Source organism: Brachionichthys hirsutus, chromosome 15, assembly GCF_040956055.1.
Source record: "Brachionichthys hirsutus isolate HB-005 chromosome 15, CSIRO-AGI_Bhir_v1, whole genome shotgun sequence".
NCBI classification, from domain to species: domain Eukaryota; kingdom Metazoa; phylum Chordata; class Actinopteri; order Lophiiformes; family Brachionichthyidae; genus Brachionichthys; species Brachionichthys hirsutus.
In genome coordinates this window covers 13,112,867-13,132,657 of record NC_090911.1, presented here as the reverse complement: position 1 = coordinate 13,132,657, position 19,791 = coordinate 13,112,867, and the positions used below count along the sequence as shown (strand labels likewise).

The following is a 19,791-nucleotide window of genomic DNA, read 5'->3' as shown; positions in this document are numbered from 1 at the left end:
TTCAGCCAGGAAGGTGCAGAGGCGGGGCAGGGGGGTGGGCCCATCCTGTTCTGTTCAGGTGAATCCAGACAGAATGTCCAGTTGGGATCTTTTACATAGCACCATGCCATCGGTTTCCAGTTTCCAATACTTCATTAAAGTAAATCAGATAATTGTCCTATCTAGCAGGTAAGCAGCGTCCAGAGGAGGAGGAGGTGAAGGTGGGGGAGGGGTCTCCAGATTAGTGAGGCTGAGGTATCCGGGCAGGTGATGTCCAGTGTGAGGACCCTGGTGACAGAAGGCACATTTTACCGTGGTGGTGTTTGTGTGTGGGGGGGGCATCAATCCATCTACAGATCAGTAAATCCCCTTTTGTACCTCAGGCGGGCCGTGTGAAGGCAGAACTAAAGAGAACTCAGAGACCCCAGCAGGACCGACCTCCCTGTGGGGGCCGGGCCGGTTGTGAAAGAGAAGAAGGGTGGCGCTGGCCTCGTCGCCCTCCCCCCTCTGAGGCTCCGACGCGTGTTCTAGCGAGCGGGCCGGGCCGGGCCGGGCGATGACGCCGCTGGAGGGGGGGGCGTTAATGCTTTCAGTTCGTTTGCAGGACAGCTTTGAGTGCTAATGCCACGGTTGAGGGCGTTAGGGGGCAGAGAGTTGGGGTCGCATCGGGGAATGTTGACGGGGCAGGAACGGGTGCGTGCGTGACCTTTGTGACCTCCTGGGTGGCAGACGAGGCTGCCGACGGTGTCAGCAGGCGACAGGTGTCGCTTCAGCCAGCGCTCCACCCGCTCTTCCTTGTACTTAATGGAGTACCAGGTGAGGAAGATGAAGAGGAAGCCAAGAAACTTGAGGCTGGCGGCAAGGCCAAAGTAGACGAAGCGCAGGGAGGTGACATCGTACTCCCAGCAGGAGCCGTGGACGCCACAGTCCTGCTGCCACAGCATGCAGGTGGTGTCGATGACGGCGCCGAAGTAAATGGGCGTTGGGATGTAAGCTGAGAGAAGGAAAGAGCAAAGAAAAGGAGAGGACGGAAGAAAAGAAAGGAGTGGATGACGTGAACAAAGAGATGAAGGGAATATAAGAAATAGAGATAAAGACAAAATAGAGAAATTAGAACTGGAGCAAATGCTAAAAAGCTCCTGTTCATTTTATTCGTGTCTTAGAAGAAAGTGCAAACATTAAAGGTCACATGTTCTACTCTTCTTCCACAAGTTCACGCCGTTCCCAGATGCTTATATGGAATATCTGGGACAGTCTTTTGTCCAAACATCAAACAGGAGCTGCAGGACAGCGTCCCCTCTTTCCTGTCTCAGAAACACCTAGGAAAACGAAACCCAAACTAAGTTCATAGCGGGCAGCTCCACGTTACCATGGTAACCGGTGAGGGGACTTTTTTAGCACACACGAAACCATTTTAGCTAATTTTCTTCGGAACATTAGCACCAAAACTAAACTTCATCCACTCTCCTCCTCTTCTTCTTCGACTGACGCAGGCGCCACAGGGAGAGCGTGAGTGTTCATAAAATGATCCATCCTTGCTCCAAAACGCTAGATCCTGATGATGATGAATAGAATGTTAGAGTACAAGTACAGTCACACAGTAGCATGTATTACAGTACAAGTACAGTCACACAGTAGCATGTATTACAGTACAAATAAAGTCAAACATCCTGTCTAAGGAGCATTTTAAAAAAAACCTTGCGGTCTTGTTTCCGTTGAAAGTCCCTCGTACATAAATCATCCACAATTAACAATACAAATAAAACCAATAACATTAGAAAAATAAAAATGATTGTACACCACCGATGCAAAATGACAATGAATGACAATAAATTACAAAGACACTTAATATGTGCAACGTAGGTGGACAAAAGGGGGGGGGGGGGTGGGGGTTGATCCGGAGAGAGTCGTGATGGCTATCTCCGTTTCTGCCCCCCTGAAAGGTGTATTTTTAGGGCCGTTTTGAAGGAGGCCAAAGAGGTGCATGTTTTGAGGGCAGGAGTCAAACAGTTCCACCATTAGGGGGCAGTATTGTAAAAAGATGATTTACCCATGTTAGTCCTATAGGAGGGGGTAATCAGGTTGTTGTTTGAGCTCCCTCTAGTGTTGTGGCTGTGGGTGTCACTAAATCTGTGGAGGTGTTCCGTCAGGTATGCAGGGATTGAGGGGACTGAGGGCAGAGCTGCATTGACTATTTTAAATGCCAATCCCATTTTGAGCTGTTTAACCCTGTCTTCTACCCTGAGCCATTTTAGGCTAGCAAAATGTCCTACATTTCCCATAATGCACAGCATGTTTAACAGCCTAGGACCGTTTCCTGGGGATGGCAATGATGAAGCATCAAACAGTCATCATCGTGGTTCCTGAAGCAAAATCTGTGGATTGTGCACCGTATTAAAAAAGTATTGTGATTTCCATTCAGTCTTTCATTCATTCATTTCTATTGTTTCAAGAAGAAAGCCTTGTTCAACATAATAGAAATTATGCTCCTTTGTTTTTGCTCACCGAGAGTCCTGAGGAGAACAAACTGCATCCCCAGTGCAAACGGCCGTTCCTGCGCCGCCACGGACCTGCACGGAAGCACGGATTAGGAAGGTCAGGATAGACTCTGCTGTCTACAGCCGTGCAGCAACACCAGCGTCTACAACCGTGCAGCAACACCAGCGTCTACAGCCGTGCAGCAACACCAGCGTCTACAACCGTGCAGCAACACCAGCGTCTACAACCGTGCAGCAACACCAGCGTCTACAACCGTGCAGCAACACCAGCGTCTACAACCGTGCAGCAACACCAGCGTCTACAACCGTGCAGCAACACCAGCGTCTACAACCGTGCAGCAACACCAGCGTCTACAACCGTGTAGCAACACCAGCGTCTACAACCGTGCAGCAACACCAGCATCTACAACCGTGCAGCAACACCAGCGTCTACAACCGTGCAGCAACACCAGCGTCTACAACCGTGTAGCAACACCAGCGTCTACAACCGTGTAGCAACACCAGCGTCTACAACCGTGCAGCAACACCAGCATCTACAACCGTGCAGCAACACCAGCGTCTACAACCGTGTAGCAACACCAGCGTCTACAACCGTGCAGCAACACCAGCGTCTACAACCGTGCAGCAACACCAGCGTCTACAACCGTGCAGCAACACCAGCGTCTACAACCGTGCAGCAACACCAGCGTCTACAACCGTGCAGCAACACCAGCGTCTACAACCGTGCAGCAACACCAGCGTCTACAACCGTGCAGCAACACCAGCGTCTACAACCGTGCAGCAACACCAGCGTCTACAACCGTGCAGCAACACCAGCGTCTACAACCGTGCAGCAACACCAGCGTCTACAACCGTGCAGCAACACCAGCGTCTGGTGGTTTCTTATTGATCAAACCATACCTGAGGGTTACGATGATGGCGGAGGGCTGGGCACAGGCAGTGATGAGCGTGACGATGAAGAGGAAGATGAGGAAAGGGATGAGGGTGCTGCAGGTGCGGTCACACTTCCCCGACACGGCGTAGCCATTCTCGTTCAGGTAGGTTTTGACGATGACGAGTTGCAGCTGGTTGCCGCCCTGTCCGCTGGACGAGGGCGTGATGACCTGGCGACTCTGAACGCATGCGCAATCAGAGTAGTTCCGAATCTGGGGGTGATCAGAGACGAGAAGGCGAGTCAAGGCCACACCCTCATCGTGGCCCGGGTCCAGTAGGACCGCCCCTCACCCCCGTGCTGCCGTTGGCCACGCTGCTGCATCCGGCCAGGCAGGGGTTGAAGTAGGTGATTCCATCGGAGCCGCAGACCGGAGCGTACTCGTGGATCTTACACCCACAGTTCACGTTGCACCCCCCGCTCAGGTTCCTCTGGGTCATGGTGAGGGTCGGCCTGCGAAGACGGAGCGCAGCAGCTCGTTAGATCGCGTCTCTTCTGGGTCGGAACATCGTAGTTCAGCCAGTGGGATGGACTACAACAACCAAGGTGCCCTTCTTTGCTCATTCAACTCGTTAAGCATGTGTCACTCTAGACCTTTTTAATTTGAATGTTTGTTCTGTCATTTTCAAAGATCAATTATAAACCGACATTTTCAGATACCTGATCTAAGAATAAACAAATAAACAAGAGTAACAATAATGAATAAAATCTGGAACAATGTTCATGACCAACCCCACGATGAGTTGGCGACATAGCCAGGTTGTAGCCCCCTCCCACAGTGAGCTGGGATAGACTCCAGAAACCCCCCCGTGACCCGCAAGGAGGATAAAACGGCTGTAGACAAGATGATTGAGGTTCTACAAGAAGGAGGGTGGATGGATGGATGTTCATGACCCTCCTATTCACAAGACGATGGGGGGGTGTCTATGTCTAAATGCCCCCCAGCATGCATGTACCTATAATATTTAAACCTCCATCTTCCTCTATCCATCACCGTGCTGTCACCATGGCGATGCCACACAAGCTATTCCCCCCTCACCCAGTGGTGTAGGGGATGTTGATGCCCCCCAGGTTGATGCTGCAGTGTGTGTGCCCCCCCCCCCCCTCACCCAGTGGTGTAGGGGATGTTGATGCCCCCCAGGTTGATGCTGCAGTGTGTGTCCCCCCCCCCCCTCACCCAGTGGTGTAGGGGATGTTGATGCCCCCCAGGTTGATGCTCTCACAGCCCACGATGAACAGCGTGGAGAAGCAGAGCAGGGAGACGCCGCTGCAGATCATGGCCAGCTTGGCCGACTCTCGAGCTCCCAGCTTCAGCTTCTTGATGATGTAGCCCCCCAGAACGATGCCCACGCCGGCGCTGGGGACAATGATCACACCTGGGGGAGGGGGGGGGGGGGGTTAGGGTTATTCATACATGCAAGAACAGGAGTTAAGAGAAGGTGGAGTTATCCTCCTCAGGTAGACACCAACCCAACTCCACAGGTGAAAATAGCCCTAAAAGAGCCCCCCCCCCCAAGCAGCAGCTGTTTCAGACGAGGGTGGTCCTGTAGTTCTCGTTCTCTTTGTTGTTAGCTAGTTAGAATAATGACATTAAAAACTCTTGAATCTTGAAGCTCCGGTGCTTCCTCTAATACTAATGGATGCAGCTCAAAGAGGATCAATTAATCAATCATTTCCCTGGCACTACTTTCTGCTGAACTTTGACCTGACCAAAGAGGAAGCTGATCGTGTATCAATCATTTCCCTGGCACTACTTTCTGCACAGCCTTTCTTTAGATCTAGTTTCTCTTTCTATAAAGTGGATTTTGTTTTTTGAAATCGTCTTTACGTCTAAACGTTTTTCTCTGTAATAAAGTTGAGATGAGTTTCACTAATCAGGTTTCTCAATCATTCTGATCAATCAGCTAAAGGCGTGTTAATGCTCCTCCTCCTCCAGGACTCGCCGGTGTAGATGCTGGCGCTGGAGGCTGGGATGCCAAACTGAGACTCAATGAATTTGGGGATGAAGGTGATGAACGCCGTGACGATGGCGCTCTCTGCCGTGTAGGACAGGCTGACGAACAGGAAGGTCACGTTGCCGAGGATCCTCGCCGCAGCTTTGGGCAAGTCTGAGGGGACAGAAGGAAGCCTTTAAAGTTTGTCCTCTGAAGCACCAAAGACGTCTTTGGTGGATTTAGAAACTTAACTTGATTTGTCTACAAAAGGTTTTTAGAAAAAGCAGAGTGGGATTTGAACTACCAACCCACTCTACTGCCTGAGCAACAACCGTTTGATTTTTCAAGAGGATTTTCAACATAAACGCAATTAACCAATAACTCCTCAATTACTACAACTGTCCTGTCTTCTTGTCCCCCATGGGTCGCCACAGCAACCCAACCCTCCACTTCCTTTGCATCGTCCTCCCTCACTACGTCCATGTCTCTTCTCCTGGGTCGTCCTCTAGTCCTGTTCCCTGGCAGTTCCATCCTCAGCATCCTTCTACCGATATAGTCCCTGTCTCTCCTCTGGACATGTCCAAACCATCAAAGTCTGGTCTCTCTGACCTCGTCTCCAAAACGTCTAACCTTCACTGTCCCTCTCATTGTCTCATTTCTAATCCTGTCCAACCTGGACACTCCCAAGGAGAACCTCAGCATCTTCATCTCCTCCACTTCTAGCTCCGCCTCCTGTCTCTAAGCCGTCCATCATGGCTGTCCTCACCACTGTCTCTAAGCCGTCCATCGTGGCTGTCCTCACCACTGTCTCTAAGCCGTCCATCATGTCTGTCCTCACCACTGTCTCTAAGCCGTCCATCGTGGCTGTCCTCACCACTGTCTCTAAGCCGTCCATCATGTCTGTCCTCACCACTGTCTCTGAGCCGTCCATCATGGCTGTCCTCACCACTGTCTCTAAGCCGTCCATCATGTCTGTCCTCACCACTGTCTCTGAGCCGTCCATCATGTCTGTCCTCACCACTGTCTCTGAGCCGTCCATCATGTCTGTCCTCACCACTGTCTCTAAGCCGTCCATCATGTCTGTCCTCACCACTGTCTCTAAGCCGTCCATCGTGGCTGTCCTCACCACTGTCTTGTAGACCTGTCCCTTCATCCTATCACAGAGCACACCTGATACTTTCCTCCAGCCTGCCTGCACACGATTCTTCACCTCCTTTCCACATTCTGTCCATCACTCTGTTGACCCGAGGTACCTGATGCCCTCGACCTTCTTTACATCTAATAACTCTTCAATTAAATAAATTAAATCCCACAATATGGTGTATGGATATTTACTCTTTACTTTAAGTGTTTTAAGTCAACACTTCCTGTCAGAGCTGACATCATCGATGACATCACACGCCCTCTGTCCTTCCTGGTACCTTTAAGGTCTTTTCCGAAGCCCATGGACGAGCTAACCGTCTGGTCTTTGCTGTTGTTGCTCTTCTCTTTCAGGACATCGTCGTCGCTGGACAGGTCGTCCAGGCTCGTCTTTTTCCTCCTCTTCTTCTTCTTCTTGTGTCGCGGTGGCAGCTTCTTAGGAAAGGTGAACATGGGGAAGATGACCAGCAGCATGGCCCCCGCACACAGCAGGAACCCACTCCACCTGGATGGAAGAGCGCGTTCATTCTGGACTTTATCGCCCTTCAGGTAGGAACCCTGTAGTAATCCAGTAGTGGAGTGTAACTGTAGTAATCCAGTAGTGTAGTGTAACTGTAGTAATCCAGTAGTGGAGTGTAACTGTAGTAATCCAGTAGTGGAGTGTAACTGTAGTAATCCAGTAGTGGAGTGTAACTGTAGTAATCCAGTAGTGTAACTGTAGTAATCCAGTAGTGTAACTGTAGTAATCCAGTAGTGTAACTGTAGTAATCCAGTAGTGTAGTGTAACTGTAGTAATCCAGTAGTGTAACTGTAGTAATCCAGTAGTGTAACTGTAGTAATCCAGTAGTGGAGTGTAACTGTAGTAATCCAGTAGTGGAGTGTAACTGTAGTAATCCAGTAGTGGAGTGTAACTGTAGTAATCCAGTAGTGTAACTGTAGTAATCCAGTAGTGTAACTGTAGTAATCCAGTAGTGTAACTGTAGTAATCCAGTAGTGTAGTGTAACTGTAGTAATCCAGTAGTGTAACTGTAGTAATCCAGTAGTGTAACTGTAGTAATCCAGTAGTGGAGTGTAACTGTAGTAATCCAGTAGTGTAACTGTAGTAATCCAGTAGTGTAACTGTAGTAATCCAGTAGTGTAACTGTAGTAATCCAGTAGTGGAGTGTAACTGTAGTAATCCAGTAGTGGAGTGTAACTGTAGTAATCCAGTAGTGTAATGTAACTGTAGTAATCCAGTAGTGTAACTGTAGTAATCCAGTAGTGTAACTGTAGTAATCCAGTAGTGTAGTGTAACTGTAGTAATCCAGTAGTGTAACTGTAGTAATCCAGTAGTGTAACTGTAGTAATCCAGTAGTGTAACTGTAGTAATCCAGTAGTGTAGTGTAACTGTAGTAATCCAGTAGTGGAGTGTAACTGTAGTAATCCAGTAGTGTAGTGTAACTGTAGTAATCCAGTAGTGTAACTGTAGTAATCCAGTAGTGGAGTGTAACTGTAGTAATCCAGTAGTGTAGTGTAACTGTAGTAATCCAGTAGTGTAACTGTAGTAATCCAGTAGTGTAACTGTAGTAATCCAGTAGTGTAGTGTAACTGTAGTAATCCAGTAGTGTAACTGTAGTAATCCAGTAGTGTAACTGTAGTAATCCAGTAGTGGAGTGTAACTGTAGTAATCCAGTAGTGTAGTGTAACTGTAGTAATCCAGTAGTGTAACTGTAGTAATCCAGTAGTGTAACTGTAGTAATCCAGTAGTGTAACTGTAGTAATCCAGTAGTGTAATGTAACTGTAGTAATCCAGTAGTGGAGTGTAACTGTAGTAATCCAGTAGTGTAACTGTAGTAATCCAGTAGTGTAACTGTAGTAATCCAGTAGTGGAGTGTAACTGTAGTAATCCAGTAGTGGAGTGTAACTGTAGTAATCCAGTAGTGTAATGTAACTGTAGTAATCCAGTAGTGTAACTGTAGTAATCCAGTAGTGTAACTGTAGTAATCCAGTAGTGTAGTGTAACTGTAGTAATCCAGTAGTGTAACTGTAGTAATCCAGTAGTGTAACTGTAGTAATCCAGTAGTGTAGTGTAACTGTAGTAATCCAGTAGTGGAGTGTAACTGTAGTAATCCAGTAGTGTAGTGTAACTGTAGTAATCCAGTAGTGTAACTGTAGTAATCCAGTAGTGGAGTGTAACTGTAGTAATCCAGTAGTGTAACTGTAGTAATCCAGTAGTGTAACTGTAGTAATCCAGTAGTGTAACTGTAGTAATCCAGTAGTGTAGTGTAACTGTAGTAATCCAGTAGTGTAACTGTAGTAATCCAGTAGTGGAGTGTAACTGTAGTAATCCAGTAGTGTAGTGTAACTGTAGTAATCCAGTAGTGTAACTGTAGTAATCCAGTAGTGTAACTGTAGTAATCCAGTAGTGTAACTGTAGTAATCCAGTAGTGGAGTGTAACTGTAGTAATCCAGTAGTGTAGTGTAACTGTAGTAATCCAGTAGTGTAACTGTAGTAATCCAGTAGTGTAACTGTAGTAATCCAGTAGTGTAACTGTAGTAATCCAGTAGTGTAATGTAACTGTAGTAATCCAGTAGTGGAGTGTAACTGTAGTAATCCAGTAGTGTAACTGTAGTAATCCAGTAGTGTAACTGTAGTAATCCAGTAGTGTAACTGTAGTAATCCAGTAGTGGAGTGTAATCCTAGACTCTGCTCTCACCAGTTGCCGATGAACCGGGGGTCGCTTTGATCAATGTTGACGACAGTGTTGGGGTCCACGTAAAAACCAATTAGGACTCCTCCCAGCAGGTATCCAGCCGCTGGACCCAGTGCTCCCATTACGTACATGATGGCTGTGGAGAGGACACAGGGACACGGGGACATGGGGACATGGGGACATGGAGACACTTTAGCTTTAGCTTTAGCTTTAGCGCCGTGCTTCTGTCCACCTCATGAACCTTCGTTCATATTCAGGAGCTCTAAACTGGAAACCTGTGTAGACCTGCAGAGACGTGGATTAGAGGGACGCCACACCGAGGTCACGGGTAATGTTAGCAGGGAGCCTTCCACGCCACACCGAGGTCACGGGTAATGCTAGCAGGGAGCCTTCCACGCCACACCGAGGTCACGGGTAATGTTAGCAGGGAGCCTTCCACGCCACACCGGGGTCACGGGTAATGTTAGCAGGGAGCCTTCCACGCCACACCGGGGTCACGGGTAATGTTAGCAGGGAGCCTTCCACGCCACACCGGGGTCACGGGTAATGTTAGCAGGGAGCCTTCCACGCCACACCGAGGTCACGGGTAATGTTAGCAGGGAGCCTTCCACGCCACACCGGGGTCACGGGTAATGTTAGCAGGGAGCCTTCCACGCCACACCGAGGTCACGGGTAATGTTAGCAGGGAGCCTTCCACGCCACACCGGGGTCACGGGTAATGTTAGCAGGGAGCCTTCCACGCCACACCGAGGTCACGGGTAATGTTAGCAGGGAGCCTTCCACGCCACACCGAGGTCACGGGTAATGTTAGCAGGGAGCCTTCCACGCCACACCGGGGTCACGGGTAATGCTCATCAGTGGACGGTCGATTCCTCGTCCAATCTTTCACTACAAGAAGTGATGTCACAGAAAAGGAGACGTGTCTTTCTATGATGACATCATCCAAATCCATAATGTCCTATATGAGGACTAGAGACTCAAATCCAAGTTATTCACCTGTCCAGCGCCTGCACACCTTTAACCTTGATCTAGGGAGCATTAAGGGGGGGTACAAAAGGCCATCTGTGCCGGTCACCTGATAAGGTGCCTGTTCCAAGCTGGGAATCAGATTTCTCCAATTAGAGGGAATTAGCATCTTAAAGCCTTTAACTGGACTTAAAAGGGAACACAAACATTTGGAGGGCGTGGCTCCAAAGTGGGAGCTGTGGGTCCTGGGTCATTTCAAAGACAGCTCAGGTAGAAGCTTTACTCACCTGTGCTGGGAACACACAAACGATCATGTCTGACTTCAGAAGAGACTAGAACGTTAAACACATTAAAGGGCCAATACACACAAATACACACAACAGGCTGCCCGTCGTCCCGGTGACAGTGGGACAACGTGATGTCCATCAACCGCTGGGACTCGTGATTCTGAAGGAACGACTCCCAAGTTAGTCTGACCTGCTTTGTGTTCTACACGTTCTACACGTTCTACACGTTCTACACATTCTACACGTTCTACACATTCTACACGTTCTACACATTCTACACGTTCTACACGGTCTATACGTTCTACACATTCTACACATTCTACACGTTCTACACATTCTACACGTTCTACACATTCTACACGTTCTACACGTTCTACACGTTCTACACGTTCTACACATTCTACACGTTCTACACGGTCTACACGGTCTACACATTCTACACGTTCTACACGGTCTATACGTTCTACACATTCTACACATTCTACACGGTCTATATGTTCTACACATTCTACACGTTCTACACGTTCTACACGTTCTATACGTTCTACACATTCTACACGGTCTATATGTTCTACACATTCTACACATTCTACACGGTCTATATGTTCTACACGTTCTACACGGTCTATACGTTCTACACGTTCTACACGTTCTACACGGTCTACACGGTCTACACATTCTACACGGTCTATACGGTCTACACGGTCTACACGGTCTATACGGTCTACACGGTCTACACGGTCTATATGTTCTACACATTCTACATGTTCTACACGGTCTACACATTCTACACGGTCTATACGGTCTACACGGTCTATATGTTCTACACATTCTACATGTTCTACACGGTCTACACGTTCTACACATTCTACACGTTCTACACATTCTACACGTTCTACACATTCTACACGTTCTACACATTCTACACGTTCTACACGTTCTACACGGTCTACACATTCTACACGTTCTACACGGTCTATACGTTCTACACATTCTACACATTCTACACGGTCTATATGTTCTACACATTCTACACGTTCTACACGTTCTATACGTTCTACACATTCTACACGGTCTATATGTTCTACACGTTCTATACGTTCTACACGTTCTACACGTTCTACACGGTCTACACATTCTACACGGTCTATACGGTCTACACGGTCTACACGGTCTATACGGTCTACACGGTCTATATGTTCTACACGGTCTACACGTTCTACACGGTCTACACGGTCTACACGGTCTATATGTTCTACACATTCTACACGGTCTACACATTCTACACGTTCTACACATTCTACACGTTCTACACATTCTACACGGTCTACACGTTCTACACGTTCTACACGGTCTATACGTTCTACACGTTCTACACGTTCTACACGTTCTACACGTTCTACACGTTCTATATGTTCTACACATTCTACACGGTCTATATGTTCTACACATTCTACACGTTCTACACATTCTACACGTTCTACACGGTCTACACGTTCTACACGGTCTATACGTTCTACACGTTCTACACGGTCTACACGTTCTACACGTTCTACACGTTCTATATGTTCTACACATTCTACACGTTCTATATGTTCTACACGGTCTACACGTTCTACACGTTCTACACGGTCTATACGTTCTACACGTTCTACACGGTCTACACGTTCTACACATTCTACACGGTCTATATGTTCTACACATTCTACACGGTCTATATGTTCTACACATTCTACACGGTCTATATGTTCTACACATTCTACACGGTCTACACGTTCTACACGTTCTACACGGTCTATACGTTCTACACGGTCTATACGTTCTACCCGGTCTACACATTCTACACGGTCTATATGTTCTACACATTCTACACGGTCTATACGTTCTACACGTTCTACACGGTCTATACGTTCTACACATTCTACACGGTCTATACGTTCTACACATTCTACACATTCTACACGGTCTACACGGTCTATACGTTCTACACGGTCTATATGTTCTACACATTCTACACATTCTACACGTTCTACACGGTCTACACGTTCTATACGTTCTACACATTCTACACGGTCTATATGTTCTACACATTCTACACGGTCTATATGTTCTACACATTCTACACGGTCTATATGTTCTACACATTCTACACATTCTACACGTTCTACACGGTCTATACGTTCTACACGTTCTACACGGTCTATACGTTCTACACGGTCTACACATTCTACACGGTCTATATGTTCTACACATTCTACACGGTCTATACGTTCTACACGTTCTACACGGTCTATACGTTCTACACATTCTACACATTCTACACATTCTACACGGTCTATATGTTCTACACGGTCTACACGGTCTACACATTCTACACGTTCTACACATTCTACACATTCTACACGGTCTATATGTTCTACACATTCTACACGGTCTACACATTCTACACGGTCTATATGTTCTACACATTCTACACGGTCTATACGTTCTACACGGTCTATACGTTCTACACATTCTACACATTCTACACGTTCTACACATTCTACACGGTCTATACGTTCTACACATTCTACACGGTCTATATGTTCTACACGTTCTACACGGTCTACACATTCTACACATTCTACACATTCTACACGGTCTATACGTTCTACACATTCTACACGTTCTACACGTTCTACACGGTCTACACGGTCTACACGTTCTACACGGTCTACACGTTCTACACGGTCTACACGTTCTACACGGTCTACACGTTCTACACGGTCTATATGTTCTACACGTTCTACACGTTCTACACGGTCTACACGGTCTACATGGTCTACACGTTCTACACGGTCTACACGGTCTACATGGTCTACACGTTCTACACGGTCTATACGTTCTACACGGTCTATACGTTCTACACATTCTACACGGTCTACACATTCTACACGGTCTATACGTTCTACACGTTCTACACGGTCTATACGTTCTATACGTTCTACACATTCTACACGGTCTATATGTTCTACACATTCTACACATTCTACATGTTCTACACGGTCTACACGTTCTACACGTTCTACACGGTCTATATGTTCTACACATTCTACACGGTCTATACGTTCTACACATTCTACACGTTCTACACATTCTACACGGTCTATATGTTCTACACATTCTACACATTCTACACGTTCTACACGGTCTACACGTTCTACACGTTCTACACGGTCTATATGTTCTACACATTCTACACATTCTACACGTTCTACACGTTCTACACATTCTACACGGTCTATATGTTCTACACATTCTACACGGTCTATACGTTCTACACATTCTACACATTCTACACGTTCTACACGGTCTATATGTTCTACACATTCTACACGGTCTATACGTTCTACACGGTCTACACGGTCTACACGTTCTCATACGCAGAGAGCTGAAGATATTGATTACAATGAGGACGTCCTCATTCCCGTGACTGGAGAAGCCGCCACTAAACCGCGAACGGTGTCTGAAATTGTATAAATAAATTATTGGTTTGAACCAACCAATAATTTATTTATACAAAATAAAACATTAAAATTAGTTGATATTGTGAAAATTAAAATATTGGTGATTCTTCATAGAGTGAAAAACAACAAAATCCCAAAGTGTATAAATGATGGGAAACCCGTTATAATCTGAGAGGAATATTTATGTTCGAATGCGTTAAAGAACCAACGTGAAGTCGAGTGAAACTGTGGAATGACTTATCTGATGATTTAAAACTATGTATTTCGTTATCAAAATTCAAAACATGTCTCAAGTGTCAAATAATTAATGAATATGAAAAGTGTGCATAAATAATCATTTGATATGTAAAGCCAATCAAATTGTCTGTATTGTAGGATAGGCTTCAAAAAGCATTGCTTCTGCCTATTCCTTTTTTGGTTGTAATGTATATTTAGTTTTGTTTAAGGTGTATTTATTAATTTTTTTTGTCTTAATCTGACAACCAAAATAAAAAAATCATCATCATCATCATCAAAGAGTTACGGGCTGCAAACCAACACCCTCGCTCAGAACCGTCGGGTGTCGCAGCAAATACAATAAAGATTAGGAGCAATAAAGTTATGAAGGCGGGATTAGGATCTATGTGTCCAATCACATTTCATCAAACAGACATGTAGCACCGCCCCCGTCCGCTCCACCAATAGATCGTTGGTTGTTCTAAAAAGGCTCTGACCAGGACCAAGCCTCTGTGGCCCCCCAACAACAGGAGTGGTCAGCAGACCGCCCCCCCACAGACACTCTTTCATAACCCTGATTCGGATTGACCTTGTTTGAGTCCACTGGGGAGAGAATTTGTGGGGAGGCATGTGAGGGGGAAGGGGGGGGCGAACCACGGGGACGTCCTGCTCCACTTCCAGGGCCGCGGCCGATAATCTGAGGAGCATTTTACCTGTCATTGACGACACTTTTTGACTCAGATGACGTTTTACTTTAAAAGTTCTAAAAAGTTAAAGACTTTTCCCTCAATCCTCGGCTGAAGGAACCTGACTGCCCCCCCCCACCGAGCAGCTGGACAACACGTTCAGGTGTCCTCAATCTTCTGTCCATGTCGTGCCTCATTTCAGGAAATTAAACGATGGATTGTCTGCATACATTTGGGTGATTGTTCACGTTCGCAGTTTCTGATTATTGTTCATTCATTGCAGTACTATTACTGCAGTTTTTAAAGTCCACTGTTTCCAGAGACAAAGGCTACATTAATCACCCAATCATAGAACAGATGACATCATTAAAGAGCACAAATCAAACATTCCAAAGCTGCACAGATGATTTTATTACATTCAAATGAGGATTAGAGAATAAGAGAAAATGATGATGACATCATCTCTTACCGAGATACAGCGAGGCGTTCTCCTTCTTGACGTTGTCATCCAGGTAGGTGGGTCCCAGCGTGTAGATGGGCGTGGACCCCATGCCCACCAGGATCTGAGCAATAATGAATAGAGCCACATACAAGTTGTGCTCGTTGCCCTCCAGGTCTCTGGGACAGGAAGTGATGTCGATGCTGGCATTGCTGTTGGTGCACAGGCCCTCGTTACCGGAGGACGTGTTCACTTCCTGTATCTGGTAGTCCGGTGATATGAAATGAGGTAAAGAGAAGAGGGCGGCGCCGACAGTGATGAAGATCCCACCCACTGCCAGCCACCGAGGCCTCTGGCCCCGCCCACCAAAGTAGCTGATAAAGACAACCACGAGGAGGCTGCCGATGTCGAAACAACTGACGAGGAGGCCCGATTCGGAGCTCCTCAGGCTGTACCTCTTCTCGATGGTGGTGATGACGCTGCTGAGGTAACCCGACACCATGAGCGACTGGAAGAACGTCAGGTAGCACATGCAGAACAGGAAACAGCGCGAGTCCTGTAAGACACGGCCCAGGTGAGTCTGAGCTAACCTGGACGGGGGCCTGCTTGGAGCCACGCCTTCACTCCGCCGGTTCTCCGGGTTCTCCATGGAGGAGCTCGGCCTTGTTCTGGTGGGAGGCTCTGTCTGAACGGACCCGGTCTTGGGGGTGAGCTGGATGAATTCTGCTCGCTCTTCTACCGCGACGGGCAGAGAAGGAGCCAGCAGCGTCTCCTCTTGAGCCCCTTCTTCATGGAGAACGGGTAAACTTCTAGATTTGACGGGCGTTCCAGACTCCTGGTCCAACCCGTCGTCCTTCTGGAGGGACTCGGAGTCCCGCTCACGTTCAGCCATGACTTCCAGTCAAAGCCCCCGCTCTCCAGACCTCCTCAGTCAAAGCCCCCGCTCTCCAGACCTCCTCAGTCAAAGCCCCCGCTCCCGCTCTCCAGACCTCCTCAGTCAAAGCCCCCGCTCTCCAGACCTCCTCAGTCAAAGCCCCCGCTCTCCAGACCTCCTCAGTCAAAGCCCCCGCTCCCGCTCTCCAGACCTCCCCAGTCAAAGCCCCCGCTCTCCAGACCTCCTCAGTCAAAGCCCCCGCTCTCCAGACCTCCTCAGTCAAAGCCCCCGCTCTCCAGACCTCCTCAGTCAAAGCCCCCGCTCCCGCTCTCCAGACCTCCCCAGTCAAAGCCCCCGCTCTCCAGACCTCCTCAGTCAAAGCCCCCGCTCTCCAGACCTCCTCAGCTCCACAGCCTTCAGTAGCAGCTCAGCTGCCCGTTCTCTTTAGTACTAATGGGTACATCTACTCCCACAAATACAAGGTACACTCACCCCCCCTCCTGCCGCGCTACATCTACTCCCACAAATACAAGGTAGACTCCCAGCCCCTCCCCCTATAATCCGGTGTCCGGCCCGGCCTCGTCGGATCGCCCTCAGCTGGACGCTGCTGCTCCGCGGCTGGTGGGATGGGCTGGGCGCGGACAGGACGGTGCCCGGTGCCCGGTGCCCGGTGCCCCCACCCCCGTGTTACCGCAGCAGCAGCGGCGGCCCCCCCAGGTGTCTGAGGAAAACCAAAAAGCGTCGTCGATTAACACGCCGCAGTCATCAGCTGGTCTCAGCGCAGCTTGCAAAACAGCTGCGCACAGGAAACGGAAGAAGTACACTTCAAAATAAAAGCACAAAGGAATGCGATCTTCTATGACGTCAGTTCACTGATATTTGACATTTGTATTAAATTCAGCTTTTGTTAATGATTAAGATATTCTAAGGACTAGATTAAAACAAAACAAGTGTAACCTTAGGCTACGCAGAACGATTGGAGACAAATACTTATTGTTTACTGTACTTGTAATACATACTGGTTGACTGTACTTGTACTGTAATACATGCTGCTGTGTGACTGTACTTCAAGAATCAAGAATCAAGAAATCTTTAATGTCATTCATACACTCTCATGCACGAACGAAAAACAGCACTCAGGTCCCAGCTCGAGGCACACAACACACATACTGTACTGTAATACATGCTGCTGTGTGACTGTACTTGTACTATCTAATAAATATATTCATCATCAGTTATAATGGGGTTATAATGTAATGGGGTTATACGCCAATTACATTTCAGAGGAAGTACTTTACTCACGAGTTATACTCTATTACATTTCAGAGGAAGTACTTTACTCACGGGTTATACTCTATTACATTTCAGAGGAAGTACTTTACTCACGGATCCAGCGTTACTTACATGAAGGCAGTGAGATGATGCTAAACAGTCAGGTAGATGTAATATCAGGTAATGGGAGGAGCCTGAATATTAAATACAAATATTTCACCGTCATGTAACAATCCCCTCTTCCCACCTGGAACCAGATTAGGGGTTCCAGGTCTGGGCGACTAAAGGGATCTCTGTTCTTTGGGCCCTCTATTTGTCCGCTATTTGCAAGTAAGAGAGGAAAACTTCCATACTCTGATCAATCAATTTCTGATGTTGAAAAGCTTTTATTTCTTCCAAGGCTCAAAACATCTATACAATTGTCCTATAATTTACTACAAGAATGTAATTACACGTCTTACCTAGGCGGGCTATGGGAATTATTGATGAGGCCTGGGACAGCTACGCTAACTCATTGAGTGTTTGTAGTAGTAAAGGCCTTATTTAAATCTTGTGCATGTCCCCTCCTCAAAGCGCCGGACTCTACTTGGATTATTGAACCAGCAAGTTGCACGACAGATGATTTTGGGAGTCTTCATGACATACACTGGTCTGGACATTTGATGATGAATATATTTATGAGATAGAATGTTAGAGTACAAGTACAGTCACACAGTAGCGTGTATTACAGTACAAGTACAGTCAAACAGTAGCAGTACTGTCTTTCTGTCCCACGTGTCTTTGTAAGGAGCCGGAACGTTCCGTTCTGCTTTTTCTCTCTCTGTATTAAGAAAATGTCAACAAAGATAATTTTGAAAAAACACGAATATTTAAACTAAACTGAACAGCAGCTGATCGCCAGGTTTTAGTCGCCCACAGCGCAGACGTTCTCGCGCGACTAGCTTCAAGCTGCTTCCTGTTTAGCTAGCTCAACCAATAGCGCGTCACAGGAAGTGATGTCATGCCGCACGCGTTGCCGTTTCTGTTAGAGAGGTCTCACTCTGTAGCGTAACTCCAGATCTGATAAAAAAGTAATGACAATTACTATCAATATATATCCGATTCCGATCGAGTCCGCAAGCACCTGATCTCAGGCCGATTTCCGATCACCTGATCGATCATCCCTACCTGCGACCATTAGTCATGTGACACACCCGGTGGCTTTGTTGGTTCTTTTGTCTGAAATACAAACAGAATAAGTGGAATGTCTCCTTCTTAGCATCGAGACGTAGATCTGGTTGGGCTGGGTAATAATGGACGTCATGGGGGCGCTACTTCCGTCACCACAACAGGAAGTGCTTTATTAGTACATTCTGAGCGCCCCCGGACTAACAGCTGAGCAGCAGGGCCAGCCCAGGTGATCCAGGTCTCACTCCAGAACCAGTGGTGATCCACAAGCCCACCAACAGAACACCAGGACACCGGTGTGCTAACAGGGTTGGTGTGTCTTACCGGTGCGTCTTGCCCAAGGACACACCGCCATTGTACACATGATGTGCCTGAGTTTACAACCCTCACAACCACCTGCGCCACCATCGCCCGTCACAAATGAAGACTGGGACCAACCGTGATGGGACGACTCCGTGTCCGGTAAACACAGAGTCCCCTCCATACTCAGGGACTCGTACGGTCCAGGCCCATTTCATCCAACCCTGCTAGCAGTAAACAGAGTTATCACCCTGCTAGCAGTAAACAGAGTTATCACCCTGCTAGCAGTAAACAGAGTTATCACCCCGTTGCTAGCAGTAAACAGAGTTATCACCCTGCTAGCAGTAAACAGAGTTATCACCCTGCTAGCAGTAAACAGAGTTATCACCCTGTTAGCAGTAAACAGAGTTATCACCCTGTTAGCAGTAAACAGAGTTATCACCCTGTTAGCAGTAAACAGAGTTATCACCCTGTTGCTAGCAGTAAACAGAGTTATCACCCTGCTAGCAGTAAACAGAGTTATCACCCTGTTGCTAGCAGTAAACAGAGTTATCACCCCGTTGCTAGCAGTAAACAGAGTAATCACCCTGCTAGCAGTAAACAGAGTAATCACCCTGCTAGCAGTAAACAGAGTTATCACCCTGCTAGCAGTAAACAGAGTTATCACCCCGTTGCTAGCAGTAAACAGAGTTATCACCCTGCTAGCAGTAAACAGAGTTATCACCCTGCTAGCAGTAAACAGAGTTATCACCCCGTTGCTAGCAGTAAACAGAGTTATCACCCTGCTAGCAGTAAACAGAGTTATCACCCTGTTGCTAGCAGTAAACAGAGTTATCACCCTGTTGCTAGCAGTAAACAGAGTTATCACCCTGCTAGCAGTAAACAGAGTTATCACCCTGCTAG

The 19,791-nt window shown here is 47.2% G+C and overlaps 1 protein-coding gene across 1 annotated transcript; it reads right to left on the bottom strand.

The window, feature by feature from the left end:
* Window positions 1–506: 506 nt before the first annotated feature.
* Window positions 507–16,167, bottom strand: LOC137905114 (solute carrier organic anion transporter family member 5A1-like). Its single transcript, XM_068749345.1, has 9 exons — window positions 15,306–16,167; window positions 9,179–9,311; window positions 6,764–6,987; window positions 5,352–5,516; window positions 4,586–4,784; window positions 3,702–3,861; window positions 3,378–3,622; window positions 2,485–2,549; window positions 507–973 (listed from the first exon to the last, which is right to left on the bottom strand). Exons 1-9 carry the CDS (start codon window positions 16,165–16,167, stop codon window positions 507–509), a joined length of 2,520 nt encoding a protein of 839 aa, XP_068605446.1.
* Between the last annotated feature and the right edge of the window lie 3,624 nt (window positions 16,168–19,791).